This window comes from Chaetodon trifascialis, chromosome 7, assembly GCF_039877785.1.
Source record: "Chaetodon trifascialis isolate fChaTrf1 chromosome 7, fChaTrf1.hap1, whole genome shotgun sequence".
NCBI lineage: Eukaryota > Metazoa > Chordata > Actinopteri > Chaetodontiformes > Chaetodontidae > Chaetodon > Chaetodon trifascialis.
Genome location: NC_092062.1, coordinates 11,902,501 through 11,920,702, shown reverse-complemented (window position 1 = coordinate 11,920,702; position 18,202 = coordinate 11,902,501). Strand labels below are relative to the sequence as shown.

The 18,202-nt window shown below is 44.3% G+C and overlaps 4 protein-coding genes across 8 annotated transcripts in view; 2 read left to right on the top strand and 2 right to left on the bottom strand.

Moving 5' to 3' along the window:
- Positions 1-4,367: 4,367 nt before the first annotated feature.
- Positions 4,368-7,905, top strand: echdc1 (enoyl CoA hydratase domain containing 1). Of its 2 annotated transcripts, XM_070966592.1 has the most exons (7): positions 4,368-4,407; positions 5,309-5,371; positions 5,975-6,150; positions 6,278-6,420; positions 6,561-6,613; positions 6,767-6,847; positions 6,941-7,905. In XM_070966592.1, exons 2-7 carry the CDS (start codon positions 5,310-5,312, stop codon positions 7,356-7,358), a joined length of 933 nt encoding a protein of 310 aa, XP_070822693.1. In that variant the 5' UTR covers positions 4,368-4,407; position 5,309; the 3' UTR covers positions 7,359-7,905. The 2 variants fall into 2 exon arrangements, with proteins under 2 accessions (XP_070822693.1, XP_070822694.1); XM_070966593.1 differs by lacking the exon at positions 4,368-4,407 and having other exon boundaries at positions 5,204-5,371; positions 6,278-6,306.
- Positions 7,906-9,091: 1,186 nt separating this feature from the next.
- Positions 9,092-13,207, bottom strand: LOC139334246 (E3 ubiquitin-protein ligase rnf146-like). 4 transcript variants are annotated; one of them, XM_070967018.1, is made up of 3 exons: positions 13,039-13,207; positions 12,279-12,338; positions 9,092-11,912 (listed from the first exon to the last, which is right to left on the bottom strand). In XM_070967018.1, the coding sequence occupies exon 3, from the start codon at positions 11,898-11,900 to the stop codon at positions 10,740-10,742; it is 1,161 nt and encodes a 386-aa protein (XP_070823119.1). In that variant the 5' UTR covers positions 11,901-11,912; positions 12,279-12,338; positions 13,039-13,207; the 3' UTR covers positions 9,092-10,739. The 4 variants fall into 4 exon arrangements, with proteins under 4 accessions (XP_070823119.1, XP_070823117.1, XP_070823118.1 ...); XM_070967016.1 differs by having other exon boundaries at positions 12,279-12,390; positions 13,039-13,187; XM_070967017.1 differs by having other exon boundaries at positions 12,279-12,390; positions 13,044-13,163.
- A 41-nt stretch (positions 13,208-13,248) lies between these two features.
- Positions 13,249-14,806, top strand: mdh2 (malate dehydrogenase 2, NAD (mitochondrial)). The gene has a single exon (XM_070967190.1). The coding sequence runs from the start codon at positions 13,359-13,361 to the stop codon at positions 14,370-14,372; it is 1,014 nt and encodes a 337-aa protein (XP_070823291.1). The 5' UTR covers positions 13,249-13,358; the 3' UTR covers positions 14,373-14,806.
- Positions 14,807-15,419: 613 nt separating this feature from the next.
- Positions 15,420-18,202, bottom strand: part of rspo3 (R-spondin 3) — a 16,651-nt gene continuing 13,868 nt past the window's right edge. Inside the window, exon 6 of the mRNA XM_070966814.1 lies at positions 15,420-16,494. Coding sequence (XP_070822915.1) covers positions 16,271-16,494 — 224 coding nt within the window. The 3' untranslated portion in view covers positions 15,420-16,270. The remainder of the gene's footprint in view (positions 16,495-18,202) is intronic.

The window sequence follows — 18,202 nt, the reverse complement described above, 5'->3', positions numbered from 1 at the left end:
TTTCTTTTGAGTGATGACTGCAGAGTTACATGACATTAGCAGAGGAACATCCATTATTCTGACAGCGGCTGTTTGTCATTGTGCTGTATTTCTCTATAAATGTGTCGTGCATTCCTTTCTCGACATGATTTTGTTTGTAAAGTGCTGCGATGACCTCGCCATCTCACTTCTCACCTTTTTGTTTGCCTGTCTGCATGAAAACATCTGTATCATTTCATATTTTTGCTGCACTGTCTCATAAATGATCGCTTTTGTGCTCTCTCACACGCATATGTGCCCAGTCGCTTACATAAACATACAAAGGCTCACTCGCAAATGCGCACGCACACACAACCATACACACCCTCGGCCCTGAGAGGGACGGACACCTAACCCCTCGCCCTGAAACCTGGTACCTTAGGCTGACTGAAATAACAGGTGCGTCAATGTTACGGTGCCAGAAATCCTACCCTGGCGATGATATAAATATTGTCATCCTTTCCTGATGGCCAGCATAGCGCTGTGTTGGCTGTCTCACCCTGCTTTCCTGTGTCAAGGTTGGGCAGGAGTGTAGATTCCCTGTACTGGCCTGTGCTCAAGTCTTGAGTTTTCCAGATGCTGAAACCATTATATAACTAGTACTAACTGTTTTGGCTCCTGCGCTGCTTAAAACACAATAACACTGGAAAGAATTTATGGAACAATCTGTATTTTATAATGCAATGACAGAGTGAGTCATCAAGTGTAGACACAGCAGCTTCTTCAAACAGCCTGTTGATTATTTTACCAACAGTCAGGAGAGGACGTTTTTCCAGAGCACCTGTGTCCATATATGAGCAACTAGCTCTGTGCATGGACAGGTGGGGATTTTACCGTTCATCTCAACTTCAGCCAGAGACAAGGAACTGATCATACTGCTGCATACGGCTCGTTTCCATTGCTGCATCCACACAGACGCGTTGGCTGTACACACACTTTTTGATCTGGTATGATTTGATCTGTCTAGACCAAAGCAGGTTCTTTCTATAGCGTCCATCCTCTTACAGCCTTATGACAGAACTCACTATACTGCAAAGGATTTCTAATTAGCTGCTCAGCCCTCTTGGTTGTTTCACTGCTACATTTTGGCTCTGAGTGTCCACAGCCTTGTATGCTTTCTCTACACACATGGTGACGCTAGAAAGTATGCATGGTAAAGCCTGATTGGCCTCTAAGGAAGCTCATCATTGCCATCATGTCCACTGCATGGCTAGATAGTCATATTTGATCATTACACACATGTTTGTTGAATATTTCTCTCTTATGAAACTAGAGATCAGGTTATATTAGATTACTTAAGATTGTTTTTGAGCTTTGTTAATAAGCTAGTTTGAGTAACTACTACTTTTGGTAGTTTTTTGGTCTTGTTTTCACAGTTTATAGTTGTGGTTTCAAATACAAGACACATATGTCAGTAAATGGTTGCATTTTGTACTTCTGTGGCTGACTTGCTGCCGACACATCCCAGTTGCTGCTGCTGTGGAACAGTGTTCATTGGCCCTCTGATGTCTCCTGGATCTCTGCCCTCAAGCTCCTCTGACCTCCCCACACAGGAAACCTCCAGGCCCCTGAGAGCCTCTGGCACCTGCCAACCTGCCATTCTTCCTGCCCTGAAATAGACCCTTACTGGCACTTATCTGATCTCTGTCAGTGTGTGTGTGTGTGTGTGCGTGTGTGTGTGTGTGTGTGTGTGTGTGTGTGTGCGTGTGTGTGTGTGTGTGTGTGTGTGTGTGTGTGTGTGTGTGTGTGTGTGTGTGTGTGTGTGTGTGTGTGTTTTCTTATCTTGGTGAGTTGGTATAGAGCCATGCTGACTGCTGCACATTCCCTGACTTCCTGTGGAGCCTCAGACAGCTGCGTATCGATCAGTACACTGATGCATCACTTTAGAGGCTGTGTACACTCACACAGTCACTGAAAGACACACAGGCATACATTCAACATTTGTGCATGCATATAGACAAATGTGTGAAATCTCTCTCTCTCTCTCTCTCTCTCTCTCTCTCTCTCTCTCTCTCTCCCATTAGCCAGGTTGAAATTTCAGACAGGCTCCCATTATCAGCTGGAGGCTGCGGCTGCATCACTGATATCTTGAGGGATCATAAAACAGCAGGGCTGACTTTAATCAAAATGACTGAAAGGGCTGAGCAGAGGATGAATGAGAGCAGACAGGCACAGTGAGATAATAGTTTGGGAATCAAAGTACATAAAAAACCATAAACAGTCTGGACAGGCCACACTGGAGAGTTCATCATACACCAAAACCTAAACACTGAAAGACATGTGCACACACACTTGTGGGTGACTTGGAGGCCGCCATATATACAAATTCCACTAAGCCACCACGTCCCCCAGGTGCTGCACTTCACAGAGTGATATTTAGTGACAGGTTGCAGGCTGGCTGACCTCGCTGAATGTACTGTACACAGCAAGAAGGAGAGTCAGTGCGTCTGGAATTCCTGCCTGGGAAGAGTCCCACCGACCTTTTGGAATTCCTTCCCCACCTTTAAATAGACCGGAGAGGTGTGGACTTTTAAACTTAGTTGAGTCCTCTGCAGTCTTGGATGCAGTGCTCTGTACCCTTGTTGCTGACGTTTTGTGTTTGCAGGACAGTCATGAAGACGTTTGGTTCCACAAAACCACCCATTAAGGGAAAAATACCCTACTCTGTCTTCAACAGCTAATCCAAGCAAATAATCACACCTTAAAGTGCAAAATACTTAATATGAGCGATTCCTTTGAATGGAATTGTGAAACTATGTGCCTCCAAAGTAGATTTCGTACAGATGCTACAGCAGTGATGGTTATTAATATGTGAGTATAATACCACACACAATCCCTTTTGCGACTCCTAAATGTGTTTTACACTATTGATTCAGCATGTTTCTGGAATGCTCAGTGATCCAGCCGAAACAGAAAAGTATTTTCAGTTCCTTAGTTTGTTTTCACAGATATGGTCAGGGCTCTGAATAGCAGGAGAGGATGTGTGGATAGAAGTGAAGGATTTACGCTTCCAGTAGCCATAGATCAAACCACAGGACAGGATGTGTCTCAACCTCCCTCTGTCTTGGCACATTTTCCCTCCTCTTCCTGCAAGTCTCTTGGTCTTTATATCATCCTGTTGTTTTTGTTTGTTCATGCCTGTTTGTCTCACTGCCTGGACGCCCTCATCTCTTACTCTCAGTCAGCAAACATGACCTTGATCTCCTATCAGACCTTCCACTTGTCTCTTTTAGGCCCAGATAAAATCGTAGGGATCTTGACAAACTTTAGTATTTGCAACGGTCAGACAAATTATCTCAATAACTGGTGTGAAATTATTTTAATAGCATACCACAAGTCAACAGTAATTTATGTCTGTCTGTGTTTGCACAGTACTACGATCCCAGAGCAATTCACACTTTTACTGCCCCTCAGAAAGGTGGTAATCCCTCTTGGTATGATATTACATGTTTCTAGGAGAGCTGAACAAGGCCATTCCTCAAACAAGGGCTGCATCTTGTAAGGATTCCTTTAAAGGCAAAAATGCAAAGCCAGAACATAACTATTGCCCTTAAGTCAATAGTAAAAGTACATTTTGCCACAGTCTTTTCTTGACTCCACCTTTAACCTCAGTTGTTATATTCAAATCCCCCATTTAATATCTTTAAAAACATACATATAATGTTCATCACTGACATTTGAAGATGCATCTAAGTTGTTTGGCTTGGCCACAGATAAAATAAAATCTGCAGGCAGACTTTTGTTTAACAAGACGTTGACTCAGTGTTAGACTTGGAAGCTGCCCCAGAAAGATTAAGACTTAGCTCACTGGTGTCAAGAAAAAGTGTTTTGGGGCTTGAATCAAACACAACATGCTATTCTGCTGTTTCGTCCTCATGTGGACCAAGTACAATAATGAAAACTTCAGCGGACAACAGGCCATGTGAATATAACTGTCACCTACCTGTGCCAATGCTGTGCTGTAACCTGTAGGTGTTACTGAAAGGCCTCTGTCAATACTACTGAATAAGGACACGTCTGCAAAAGCCAGTTCTTCAGTATGCTGTGTTTACAGAGTTGTGACAGACAAAGGGCAGATCTCTCTGTGCAGTGCATTGGCCAATAATGACTCTTATTACAACTCACGTTGAACAATAAATGATCACTGGTAGAGTGTTGTGTAAAAAGCTTGTGTCCCAATAACGCAGTTGCACAATTAATTAGACTTTTTGCAAGAGGTGATGGTGGACAAATAAACTTAACTCATAATTGTTGATGGCGGTATTATTCCGCCCCCATGTGGAGACGTTGAGGAACAACATCTGTGTGCGGCCATTATCTACTTCAAAGAGCTCTAGTTTCCAGGGGGACAGATTTAAGAGTTACACCGCACCGCACTCTGAAAACAAGGTTGGCACTAGCTTTTTTGTTGCTAAATCGTTTGTCATAGCGGCATGTTAAATATGTTTTACGAAATACAACTCATTAAGTCCCTCTGCTGCTCGTTGCGTGCGTACGTATTACAGAAAGAAAGGGACACTTGAACCTTGTGTGACATTTAGTTTCCACATGACAAGATTCAATGGTCTACTGCAAAACAACAGTTCATAAAGTCATTCATAACGTTGATGCGTCACTTGTGCTTTTTGAAAGAATATTTATCAATAGTTAGTGGGCCGGCTTGCCTCCTTAATGCAGTGGTTTCAGCCAGAAAAGTGTGGAGACGCGAGGGTTGGATGTTTTCCATTAAACTGAATGTATCGAGTAGCACTAAGTTACAGTAAATAAGTTAAATATTACAGACCTAATCTCATATCTTGTTACACGTCGTTAGCAGCCTATTATATATTGTGCTAGTTAAGCAGTAACTTTCTAAATGTCAGTGGAGGGTTCAAAGGTTGCAGCTTTTTATGCTTCCTGCTAATAAAACTATCCATCCATCCATTATCTATACCGCCTATCCCTTTCGGGGTTGCGGGGGGCTGGAGCCTATCCCAGCTACAATGGGCGAGAGGCGGGGTACACCCTGAACCGGTCGCCAGCTGATTGCAGGGCCACAGCTAATAAAACTAATCACTGTCATCTATGACTTGTTCCTGTGGTAATTATTAATGAAGAGTTTCAAGTGCTTATATCTGCCTCTCCTCATTTTACATGTCATCAAGGCCTGCTACTAAAAGCCCCAAATACCAACACTCCCTTAATATTTGCCCGCCTCTTTTTTCATTGGCTAACATGTCTAAGGTCATTTCTCCAAATGAAGGTGAAAGGTGAATATTTTCTCTCATGTTTCTTCTCCATGCTGCTGCAGGATGGCACTGTGTGCAGTGAGGCGGCAGCCGGTGAGGAGCAGCAGCTGTGGAGCCTGGGCCTGGTGAGGGAGTCTGGCCAGGGTTGTTTGTCACCATGCGGGTCATAGTAAATAAAGTCGTAAATAAAGGAACATCAAGTCTGCCCTTTTGGACTCCTATGGTTTGTTCACAAATCACAAACATAAACCTTTCTGAGGTGCTGAGAGTTGTGAAATGCTAATCTCTAAAAGTCATGACTTCTCTGGTTCTGACTCATGACTACAATGAGTCAGAAACAGAGGTGGTTCATTTTTATGGGTTACAAGTTTGCTTGTGCAGCTCTGTATCATATCTCCTCCAGGCTGAATTACAGAGAGGTGAGGAAGTGCGTTAAAAGCATTCAACCTCCTGTTTGTGAGTGCCAGCATTAAATCTCAGTCCTGAGCAACACTTGTCTGATTTCCATTAGATATACATTTCATTATACTACAATCACACATATGTATATTCAGTTTGATTTAAATTATCATTTATCTAATAGCAAGCATCTACTAATGTAAAGAACAACAGCAACACACAACATATTTACTGGTAATGTACTTTATACACACTATTGTAACTGAGGGCTGGATGTGTGTATTGATTGACAGGATTTAAATAAACTGAATAAATGTTGTTCCTCTAAGGCTGCTGCAGAGACAGAGCAGGGGCTGTGTGTACTCCAGCATCCATGGCTTCAGCCAGGAGGAGATCAGAGACAAACTGCAGGCCTTTCCTGGAGGCTCCATCGATCTGCTCAAACAGGAGTCTGGCGTCGCTGTGCTGACCATCAACAACCCCTCCCGCATGAATGCCTTTTCTGGTAAGGTGATATTTAACACTGCATATTTTCTTTGGAATGACTAGCACAGATTTGGTATTTAAATGATCACTTGAAACAAATGACGCTTCAGCCTAGTTTATAGTTTTGAGTTTTTGCTTCCTCCCAGGCAGCATGATGGTGGATCTGGAGGAGAGAGTGAGTCAGCTGGAGGGCTGGGCCGATGGTAAAGGCCTGATTGTTCAGGGCGCTGCTGGAACTTTCTGCTCTGGATCGGACCTCAACGCTGTCAGGGCGATATCTAACCCACAGGTAGAAAAGCAGAGAGCCTCTTCACAATGTTTCTTTGCTGTGGTTGTCTTCTGTAATCAGTCTGCATGCCTGCATTTCTCTGCCTTTGTCTCTGCTCGTCTTTGTCTCATTGTCTCTTGGATGTATACTTTACCCTGTAGGATGGGATGAAGATGTGTATGTTCATGCAGAATGCTCTCACAAGGCTTCTCAGGTAAGGGCTCTCATTTTTCTCTCTACAGCTCCAGTAAATACCAGAGCAGACTAAAACAGCAGCAACCAGCCAGACCTTAAATAAGTTTAAAGGAGTTTAGCTGTTATGCAATGTGCACGATGGTGTGCTGACAGAAGAGTTTTCTCAGTGCAGGCTGCCTCTGATCTCTGTTGCTCTGGTGGAGGGGAGAGCGCTGGGAGGCGGTGCAGAACTCATCACTGCCTGCGATTTCAGGTAATGTTTTTATAGAAGGGATCATACATTTTACACTACTTTCATCCTAAAGTTTCCTAACCTAACCTAACTTCTGTCATCTTTTTAACATAGGTTAATGGCATCTGGCAGTGTGATCCAGTTTGTCCACAAACACATGGGCCTGGTCCCAGGCTGGGGCGGCGCCGCGCGACTCGTCCACACCATCGGAAGCCAGAATGCCCTGAAGCTGCTTGGTGGCGCTCTGAAGGTGGACCCTGAACTTGGCCTGCAGATTGGACTGGCTGACGGAGTCCTGGAGGTCCCTCAGGCTGAGCAGGACGCAGGGACTCTGCTGCAGCAGGCTGAGAACTGGCTCAGTTGCTATACAAAAGGACCTGCCCCAGTGATCCGGGCCGTGAAGAAGGTCGTGCTGTCAGGGAGGGAGCTCCCCCTGTCAGAGGCTCTGAGGACTGAGAGGGATGTGTTCGGGACGGTGTGGGGCGGTCCAGCTAACCTGCAGGCTCTGGCCAGCAAGTCCAAACACAAATGAATGTCTTTGTTCACTTTCATAAGAACTTCTGAGATCAGACAAGATGTTCAACTGCAACATATTTGGAAAGACCTGTCCTTGACTCTTGATAGACATAAGTAGACATATTCAGTTCTTTGGTGTGCTGAAGATATTTATAAGTATTTTTCTTGTAATACACTGATAATGAGAGATTGCTCATCGTCACATACTTAAATGGTTGTACTGTGCAGTATTTTGTTTGGCGTCTCTCTGTAACATTGTGCCTACTTATCGCAAGAGTAGGAGCTCAGATACAAACAGTGATGCTGATAATGCTCTTTTCTGGTCATATATTGCAAATATAAATGAGGATGGTGTTCTTGAGGATGAGAACTGAATTAACACCATAAATAAAGACTCCCCTGCTCCTTTGGCGTTATATCTTAGTAACAGCCTCCTCTTTACACAAACCAGTGTCAGCCAGCCTGAGAAATGATCGTCTTCATATCTACTCTGTAGACTGATACTCTATATGAAGGCTTATTTCTTAGATTTATCCTCTCAATTAAAGCATATTCTGTAATAGAACAGTGAAAATGCTCTTTATGTTTCCATGGGTATGTTCAGTGTGTGAAAACAAGGGCCTAAAAGGACTACATTCTCCATCTTCTGAACCCCCCCTGTCCCCATCAGTCAAACAAATGAACGCTGTCAAAAAGGGATTATGGTATTGATTAGATCCTGCCAGGCTGATCCTAACTGAAGCAGACACATAGCAGCAGCATACAGATAAGACACCGATGAGGTTTAACAAGCATGAAGCATCAGCATCTGTCTGCAGGATTGAAAGTAAAGCTGCTGCATTTCTTTCCTCTTTACCTCAGTTTTGTAGGTCAGTTCAGCGGATCCTTCAGATTCTCCTGTGCTCATTGTGGCCTTGATTATCCCCACTCTGTTTCTATTCTACTGGGACATTCTTAGCTGTAGGTAAAAGCACTCTGTACTCTGCACGACGGCTCTCAGTGATTTGATAATGCTGCTGAGGTTGAGATATCCATACTATATTCTTTAAGAAGCTTTAGAGTCCATACAGCAAACTCAGTGTTACAGAAGCAACATGCACAGGCTGAAATGGCACGAACAGGACAGGTCCCTGAAGGATGGCGGGCCTTAATCTCCGGCTCCCCTTCCAGAGGCCATGTTTCCTGGCCAGACACCCAGCAGGAGCGCTAATGGCTGCTGTGGTCAGAATACCAAACACCTACAAGGTGAATGAGGCAAAGAAGGTGGCCTCGTGATGATGTACTGTACATTAAAAACTTGTCTATACCGTCTCCACTGACAGACAAAGAGCTGTATTACATACTGTTAACATTATGCATTAGTTCATGCTTTCTTTGTTGTTAGACCCATTTTGACTGTATGTATGGCTAATTAGAGAGACTACAGTGGCTTCACTCAATCCTGCAATAGCAGCTTTTGTCCATATGTCACCTGCTTAATCCAAGTCTCATTTTTTGATGCTTATATAGTAAATATAGACATTGAATACTTCAGTCCCTCATCCAGTGGATAGAATGAGTTTTTTCCCCCTAGAAAAATCTCTACAGGTGGAAATGTGTCTAAATGGGGTCAAATCTTACGTACAATGGGCCCATTGATAGTCCGACTTATGTAACACTCAAGACAGCTCCATTTCAAAAAGAGAAAAAAAAAAAAGACGTGCACCCTAATCACATGGCAAAATGAGAAGCCAACAAACCCTTTTAGGATGATGAAATGACACAATTTATTCTTAAATTACAAACCATGTAACAAAAAAAGTTGCCAAGCAAAAACTGTTACACAAACTTTATTCTTCAGAATGGAAAGTCTAAGACTGAGCTGATGATGTAAGCATGTAAGAAATATAAAAATAACGTAACTTGACATCTCTGCAGGGTGGCCAACAGCAGTGGCATGTTCTTGTTCTCTTAGTGCCTCAGACATCATACACAAGAGGATTTACAACCAGAAACACAAAAACAAACACAAATTAAAAACATGTACTCAAACTCAACCCAAAAAAATACCAGTTCTCAACATCCTGCCAACCAGTAGTGTTTAAATAACTCTCTCTTCAAACATGCACAAATCACAAAACTTTAGAAACACACCAATTGAGAATACTTCAGTCAGGGACAATAAGAATACTCACGAGACCACAGAGGCCTCAACAGCTTTAAAAGGAAAACACTGATACTTCACATTAAAATGCCAATTATTTAAAGCTGGGAAAAGCTAAAATCAATTCGATATGTACTTCTATTATGTGCATTCGTTTAGAACAGTAGTTTTCATCTCCACAGATTTGAAAATTTCAGAAAGCTGCAGCTTAATGGAAATCAAAACACAAACCCTTCAGGCATGTAGCCACATGATCCTGTGGGCTCCTGATTTACATTACTATGTTGTAGCACATTTAGTGTGAACTTTAAAAACACACATGCCTTAATAGTATCAGTAAGTACTTTAGTACAATCTGCTCTCAAATGACATACTTTCAAAAGTTAAGTTACATTTCAGAATTTTGCAGGAAAAGCTTCATAATCAGTTAAATCTGAAGTCAGGAAGTCGTTTCGGAGGGGAGAGGTTGGGGACAAGTTAGCGAGGATTCAATTCTTTGCAAGAGTAGTCAGATGACCTGAGCTCCAACAAGCTTATGTCTGCGTGCTATGTTAGCTGAGAGAGTTAAAGTGTAGATGATTAGAATGCAGTCGTTCATAAGGATAAAGACACGGTTCCATTTCCAAAAGTAACATCCCCATTCATGCTTTCTCTCTCTAATGTCACAGATCTGGTTGAGACTCCCAGCAACCCTACAGGTATTAGGATCATAAATGTCAACACAAGAATACCTTGCAGGGGGAGAGGCATCTTGGCGAGTAACTTTTACCGTTTAATTTCCAACCTTTTTTTGGAAATTAAAAAGAACAGACTCATCGTGCCTGCAACCAAATGGCAGAAAGTGAGCAGACTGATGGCAGCTGAACACCACAATAAGTCTGATAAACCTACCTCACATGATGTGCTGGATAGGCAGTTCTGAGATTTCATGGCTCACACGAGCTACATCCATCTGGCTGTTTACCAAACTGTACCTCCTGTCTCAGTGCTAGAACAGAAACCCAACATTGCTTCTACCGGCTAGCTATTTTGTGGATGAGGCAGGTAAACAAATGATATAGATAGATCCAGATCATTGTGAACCCAAAATGGAGGTGTTTACCTAAAAACATGGAGAAGGTTATGCTTGATTTCTCTTCTATCAAGCAGTCTGCCCACATCTGATCCGTGAGAGAGTGAACAACAGCATACAGTGAGGAATAAATTAATGAAATGGAACATAGCCATTTGGTGATGATGACATCCATGATGACTTCACACTTCAGTCACTGTACATTGGCCATCGGGCATCCTGGACCTTCCACTGCTACTCGATGAAGAAGGGGGGGAGGCGGACTCTGCGCCAGGAGGGGCTCTGTCCTCTGGATTCAGTCTTTGCCTCCGTGGCCTCCCCTCCCACGGCTCCACGCGCTCTTCATCTCCCCCCTCCTCTTCCTCATCCTCCTCTTCCTCATCATCGCTCCAGTCTCCAGAGCCAGACTCGTCCACAGAGGTGTGAGGGTCAGAGGACCTGGAGGGTGAGGCCTCCTCTTCCTCGTCTTCTTCCTCTCCTTCCCCAGCTTCAGACCGCTCATGAGAAGGTGTGGGCCTGAGGCTGATTTGCAGCTGGGAGAGAGCATCCTCCAGGGTGGGGCTGCTGCTGCTGCCAGGCTGACCACCAAGGGAGGTGGGAGGTCTGGCAGTGGCTGGAGGGGCTGTAACAGTAGATGGGATACCTGTAACCTGCTGCTGCACACCTGCTACTGTGGTATCAGCCCCATCAGCAGAGTTTTCTCGACCTGCTGCCCCGATGGCCCCAGAAACACCTTCAGTGTCCAAACGCAGTCCCGCCACTCCCTTCTTGGGGATATCCAAAACGTCTCTCTTCATCTTGCGCCTACGACCGTGCTCATTGCGCCTGTACTGCACCATGTTTTCCAAGTCGGCTACATACAAAAAACCAGCAATGAGCATTTCAGCTGTTTTCTTGCCCTTGGAGAAAGCGTCCTCCAGCTCTCGGCTGGTTCGCTCATCATACTGCCACCAACCATTACGGCCCTCATAATACCAAGCGTGATCACTTGCTGCCCCACCCCGACCTCCCGCTGAAGCTTTCAGCTCCTCTGGGGAGAGAAGCGTAGGCCTTTCCAGGAAGTCATCCGGTACTTCCTGTCTGCAGAGGGCACAGCGTTTGCTCTGCCAGGAAGCTCCCTTCACACACAGGAAACAGAAGACGTGATGGCATGGCAGTTGGACTGGGTGGACGCAGCTCTGCAGACAGATGGCACACTCTGGTACAGACAGGGCCGGGGATGAGTTGCTGGAGCCAGAGCATGATGATTCTGCACTGTTCCCACTTCCACTACCGCTGTTGCTGCCTTTCTTACTGGATGGAAGTGAGCTAACAGAGTGGTCTACTTCCCCACAACTAGCCATCCTCAGGAAGTACTGAGGAAAGGGGACAATCATAAATAAAGGTTATAGTAAGTAAGTTTGGATTATTCTCCTGTCTTTTATCAATATTATTCATTTTGAAAAAGACAAATCAGCATTCAAGATCATTATTATTATTATTGAGATTGTTGTTGTTTTTAGATTGACATATGATCAGAAATTGTAGTAAGATGGATCATCTGCAATAAAAACACTTGTCACAATCTTTTATAGCACAAAAAAGCTAAAGTCACTGTCACTACACAACAAACAGTCCCATGATAAAGTCGAACTAAGAATTGTAAATATCAAATGACACGACAATCTATATGCCACCTGTAACCTGAAACAAGGCTGACAGACATGATATTTGATACTTACTGGAAGTAGCCTTAATGCTGATGTATCATTAGGAGAGCTGATGGACCTTCAAACTTGCCACTGCCAGAAGGAAAAGAGCAGTCGTTGAAAATGTGTTTGTTTTCGCACAGTCCTGCAAATAAGCACAAATGCGATACACAATGTCAAGCTATTCCTTTTGTAAAAACACAATGTGACAAACAAGTTGCACTTTCTGTCTGATGTGGAAGGGGATTAGCTACAAGTTAGCATTGATTCACTTAGCTTTGACTGATATGTAACCAAAGGGTTTACTTAAGTCTGCGGAACAAAGGACTGCTGTTAAGTGTCCGACTACATGTCACGTTAGTGACTTGTGTTAGGTAATACAAGTTTGTGTTAACCCAGCTGGCCTTATGACAGGGCTAATGATGAACACAGCTAACGCTACTCGAGTCAAATCAACAGCTAACGATTTAAGTTAATGTTCATATTAAGCGGTGACAGTTTGGAAGCCAACTAGGTAGCTACACAGCTAGCAGCTAATCAGAAGCAAGCTGCTTGTTGTTACCGTTAGACGCGCGCACACACATGTAAAAGAGTACACACATATTTCTCGACTGGCAAAGCGATCACAACAATAAGACCTGTTGTAGCTAACGCTGGGTAGGCTAGTGGTAGCACTCTGACTCCAGCAAATAGACGGAGTTCATTTGACGGCGCTAGCTTATTTTAGCAGAGCGACATAAACAGCAAGAAGCATTTTCTCACGACAGACACAATGTGACGACCGCGTACGTACCGTACAGTTGGACTTTGCTGTGTTGGTCTGATGTACAGTTGTAATTCTTGTAACGGCACTGATTTCCAATGTTAATTTACCGACTTCCAGTCTTAACTGGCTTTGTTTTCCTCCGAAAAAAGAGGTTGAAATAAAGACAGAGACGTAACAGTACGCGCTGACGCAATTTGACGTAATATCGCACGACCCATATCCTCTACGCATGACAGTTTACAGTCTTCCTGTTCGCTCGTGGCTAGAGGACGTTGGTGTCACAGAGGAGAGGGGCTCTTCAGGTATTTTATTTTCATTCAATTAACAAAAGAAATCACAGAAACAGAATGTTTTCCCGCGCCGTGAGACCTACCGTGAGCCTCGCTCGGAGCCTGTCCACCTCCTCGCAGAACAACGCCAAGGTGGCGGTGCTAGGGGCTTCAGGCGGCATAGGCCAGCCGCTATCTCTGCTTCTCAAGAATAGCCCCCTGGTGAGTCACCTCTCCCTGTATGATATTGCCCACACCCCCGGGGTGGCTGCAGACCTCAGCCACATCGAGACGAGGGCCCAGGTGACGGGCCACATGGGTCCCGACCAGCTGGATGCTGCTCTGCAGGGCTGCGACGTCGTGGTCATCCCCGCCGGCGTGCCCAGAAAACCAGGCATGACTCGCGATGACCTCTTCAACACCAACGCCACCATTGTAGCCACCTTGGCCGATGCTTGCGCCCGCAACTGCCCTGAGGCAATGATCTGTATTATCGCCAACCCCGTCAACTCCACCATCCCTATTACATCAGAGATCATGAAGAAGCATGGCGTTTACAACCCCAACAAAGTGTTTGGTGTCACAACCCTGGACATTGTCAGAGCAAACACCTTCGTGGCAGAGCTCAAAGGCCTCGACCCAGCTCGGGTCAATGTTCCAGTCATTGGAGGTCACGCTGGGAAGACCATCATTCCCCTCATTTCCCAGTGCACGCCAAAAGTGGAGTTCCCTGCTGATCAGCTGTCTGCGCTGACCGGCAGGATCCAGGAGGCTGGCACAGAGGTGGTGAAGGCCAAAGCCGGAGCCGGATCTGCTACCCTCTCCATGGCCTATGCCGGTGCCCGTTTCACCTTCTCCGTCCTGGATGCCATGAATGGAAAGGAGGGTGTGGTGGAGTGCTCCTTCGTCAGATCCGAGGAGACCGAGTGCAAGTACTTCTCGACACCTCTTCTCCTGGGGAAGAACGGCATTGAGAAGAACCTTGGGCTGGGCAAGCTGAGTGCCTTCGAGGAGAAGCTGGTGGCCGATGCCATGGACGAGCTGAAGGGTTCCATCAAGAAGGGCGAGGATTTTGTGGCTAAGATGAAGTGAACAGGGGGCATTGAGTTAGTTGAAAACACAAAACAGCTGATTGATAATTTGTTCCGTCTTAACTTAAAAGGCATCTGGGTAAACCTCAAGATCTGTCACAGTGTTTCCTCTTTTGTTTGTGTTTAAGCAGTACAGTCATCTTGTCTCAGAAATCATGGTGTTAACCATGGTTATTTTTCCTATGTATACTTACCTTTACAAACATGGCTTTATCTTGCACTTAGTATTTGTGTACATACTGTACTGTGATTTATCTATATTTTGCAGATGTCAAATTTAAACAAAATCTCATATATTTTCATGTACAGTCTGCATTAATGTGAATTTCTCTGCTGAATGAATGAGGGGGAAATGCTGTCATCTTGCCTGTTGATGCAAATAGTTGTTACTGATGAGCAAAAATACTCCAATAAACAGTTCAGCTGTTAAAAAAAGAAAGATTTTTTTATTTCTTGATTTTACTCTACAAAACTAATTTGTTTTGAAAGTGTACATCTGAATCTTGTTGGAAGGCCGCTGACACATGAGACTAAGCAGGTAAATCCGGATCAGTGATCATCCTTCATTTCACATTTCAGTTCTGGTCCATTGACAAACTTCATAGGCAGTGAAATATTGTAGGTATGCAGGTATGGGTTATTCAAATGCATACAAGTTATTGTTAGAGAAGTGATTCAAACTGATCATACACTTGAATCAGTTTCATTAGAAAATGTATATCTCAGACCTATTGTCCTGCGAAAACCAGACTAACAAAATGATCATAAAGAATAAGAACTGTGAGTAGCTTGATCACTTTAAGCTGCATGTTTGATGATTCAAATAGAGGAACAGGTCATAGTAGGTATATTAGAAAAGATCCCACTGATTTTGGTTGCATCATTACAGGATGTCAATATCTACAGCAAGTGCTGGGGTATTATGACATAATGTGATGCCCTACTGCCACTGCAGTCCACCCAAATGAGCCCATGGCAACCTTTGACTCAAGAACTGATAGCTGCATACGGATTGCATAAGAGGACAATCAGATGAGAGACAGATAATAGACACAGGTACAAACCCATTATAGTTTTATTTGACATACAGGTGCTTTTGATTCCTACTCAAGGAGCTTTAATGAGAGCACAGATTCCATTTACACAAAAGGAAAAACCAAAAGTAGATTAGATTTATCACATATTTGGATAAAACTAGCTTTTGTCCAAGACGTACAGAACACATGTTAATGGTTTTCAGCTTTTGACCATACTCCTTTGATCGACAGCGTGCAGATTCTCCTGCAGCTGTCATTTGCAGTGATTGTGAAGATGTCACAAGATGGCAATAGCAAACTCACTTTTATTTTTTCTTTACAAATTCTGCACCAAATAAAATAGAGATCTAAAGAACAGGAACAACAATAATAAACAATTGTTCTACATAATGTTGCAAAATCTACATTCAAAAACCATGACGCGCAATGTTGTAACGGGGCCCCATTAAATAACCACATCGACAAGCACATAGTATGACGTCTTTGTCTCTGTCCTGTCTGTCAGCCGGTCCTCCACAGACATTTCTCACTTTGTTCTTCAGTCCCAACAGCAGTCTCAGCAGTGTCTCCTGCACTTCTCAATAGAGACACTCTCTCAGTGGTGGAAGTGAAGGAGTGGAGGCTACAGGGTAGAAAAAAGACTTTTTAAAGTCCATAGTGGCCCAAGCCTTGTGGCTGCATGTGCCCCATCCCGCTTGTGCATAAACATTATATTCAAATCATACAGGTAGCAGCAACACCCCTGCAGAGAGGGGTCGAGGGGGGTGAACAGTGGGTGAGGGTGGGGGAGTTTTGGAAAAGGAAGAATGGGAGGATAACAGGAGGAGGATGGGGAGGAGCTAGACTTTTTCTGTCCAGAGCGCTACTGTACAAGGCCTTCTCCAGGGGTGACTGGGTCTGTGTCATGGCCTCTGCGATGCCTGTGCTCTGTTTTGTTCCTGTTATCAGAGTCTTCACGTTCACCTGTGTCTCTTTCCCTCTCTCGCTCCCTCTCTCTCTTCCTCTCCCGCCGACCCTCCTGGTTCTCCTTATCTTTCCGGTTGTTGCGATTCCTCCGTTCTCTTCGCTCGTTCTTCCTGCCTGATCCTGGAAGTCAAGGAAAATGAAATGACAAAGATGAATAAAGTAGAGAAGAGGATGGAGCTCTGCATGTTGTTCCTGTCAGTTTCAAGGCGTAGTATTCAGTTAAGTGTTTGACTTTGCGTCATTTCCAGAATCTTTCCATACTGCTAATCAGGTTTCAAGAGCTTCATTGTCATAAGAAACAATTATTCAGTCACTGGTAATGAAACTCTTAATTCTCAGGCTCCCTCCAACCATGCTCAAACATTTTCAATAAAGCATGTTGAATGTTGGAATTTTTGTAGCATACTAGTGCAATTAATGCAGCATGTCAAATTGAAGCAGTTTCAGAAAAGTCAGCCTGGTAACATACATGATTTACAGGAATCACTGTATATCAAACAGTCCCTGTGTCTGAAAGTAGCAAAACCTGTTGAGGGAGAGTGAACACATGACAGACACGTGGTGCAGCTTTCCTTTTAAGTGCATCCTGCCCTGAATCCACCACTGGATGGCAGTGTTTAATCACAGACAGCAGCCCTCTCCCTATGATGAGCAGACCATTGTCCAAAATAGAAAACCTTTAAATAAACCCCCAATTTATCTGTTCTTGCAACACCATCTCATAAACAAAACCAAGAGTTTTGGAATGCTGAAGGTTTATCTCTGCTCGGGCTACAGTTATTAATGATAATAACAAGATCCGCCCCCAGGGAGGTTGGAGACAGGACCTGCAAGCGAAAGCAGAGGAGGCCCTTTCCTGTTGTTGCACTGCTGCTGCTCATGTGTGAGTGGAACGGAGCAGCACGGCCTGCTTGGCTGGTTGGCCGGCCAGTCGGGGATTGTGAAACTGCTGAAGTAGGCAGTAGGCACAGACACAGGGAGAGAGAGAAAGAGAGATAAAACGAGAGAGAGAAAGAGAGAAAGAGATCTCTCTCTGTCTCCCTCCCGTCCGCTTCATGTTTGGCTCCCCGTGCTCATCCTCTCCCTCTCTGCTTGTTCATTAATCATGGCTCTGTTGGACCAGGGGCCATGTCTGACCCACACATTCTGGGCCAGTGATACCAAGCTGTACTTGCCCACTGGGTTTAATCGTCTTCTAGATATAATGAAGGGACAGGAGATTTATATGCATATGTGCACAAACACAGTATGGACAGCACAGTGTGCACATATTGCAAGACAGTGAAAAGTAAGTAGAAAAAAAAAATCAAAATCTAAGATGGTGAAGATCGGTGGGTGCATGGATGGATGGATGGATGGATGGATGGATGGACAGATGGAGTAATCTGGTGCACTGACTCATTCAGGGTCTGCCCCCTGTCCTCTATAAACACAGGAAGTCCCCTTCGCTCTCTTTGTTTTCTCTGTCCTGACACCATTTACAACTATTTACAAGTTCAGTGGATTAGTCATACTGTAGCCCCCGTGCTTTTGTCGAGCCAGAGGAGAAACCTAATCCATGCCAGTGTTGAGATGATTAGGAGAGTGTTTATCAAACCGACCTGCGTTTGGTTAGTTGGAACATTTTCTGATGGGCTTTTTGTAAACTGTGTGTTGACATGTGTGTAATGGTCCCCAAATGAGACACCTTTGGAGGTTTTGGAACAATTTCAAGAGACATTTAGCACATTCTCAAAAGCCAAGTTTTAATGAATAATGTCACCAAGTGTTTGTGAATGGCTGTGGAGGAGGGGTTGGCTTCACGGACAACACATGAAACTTTGCATGC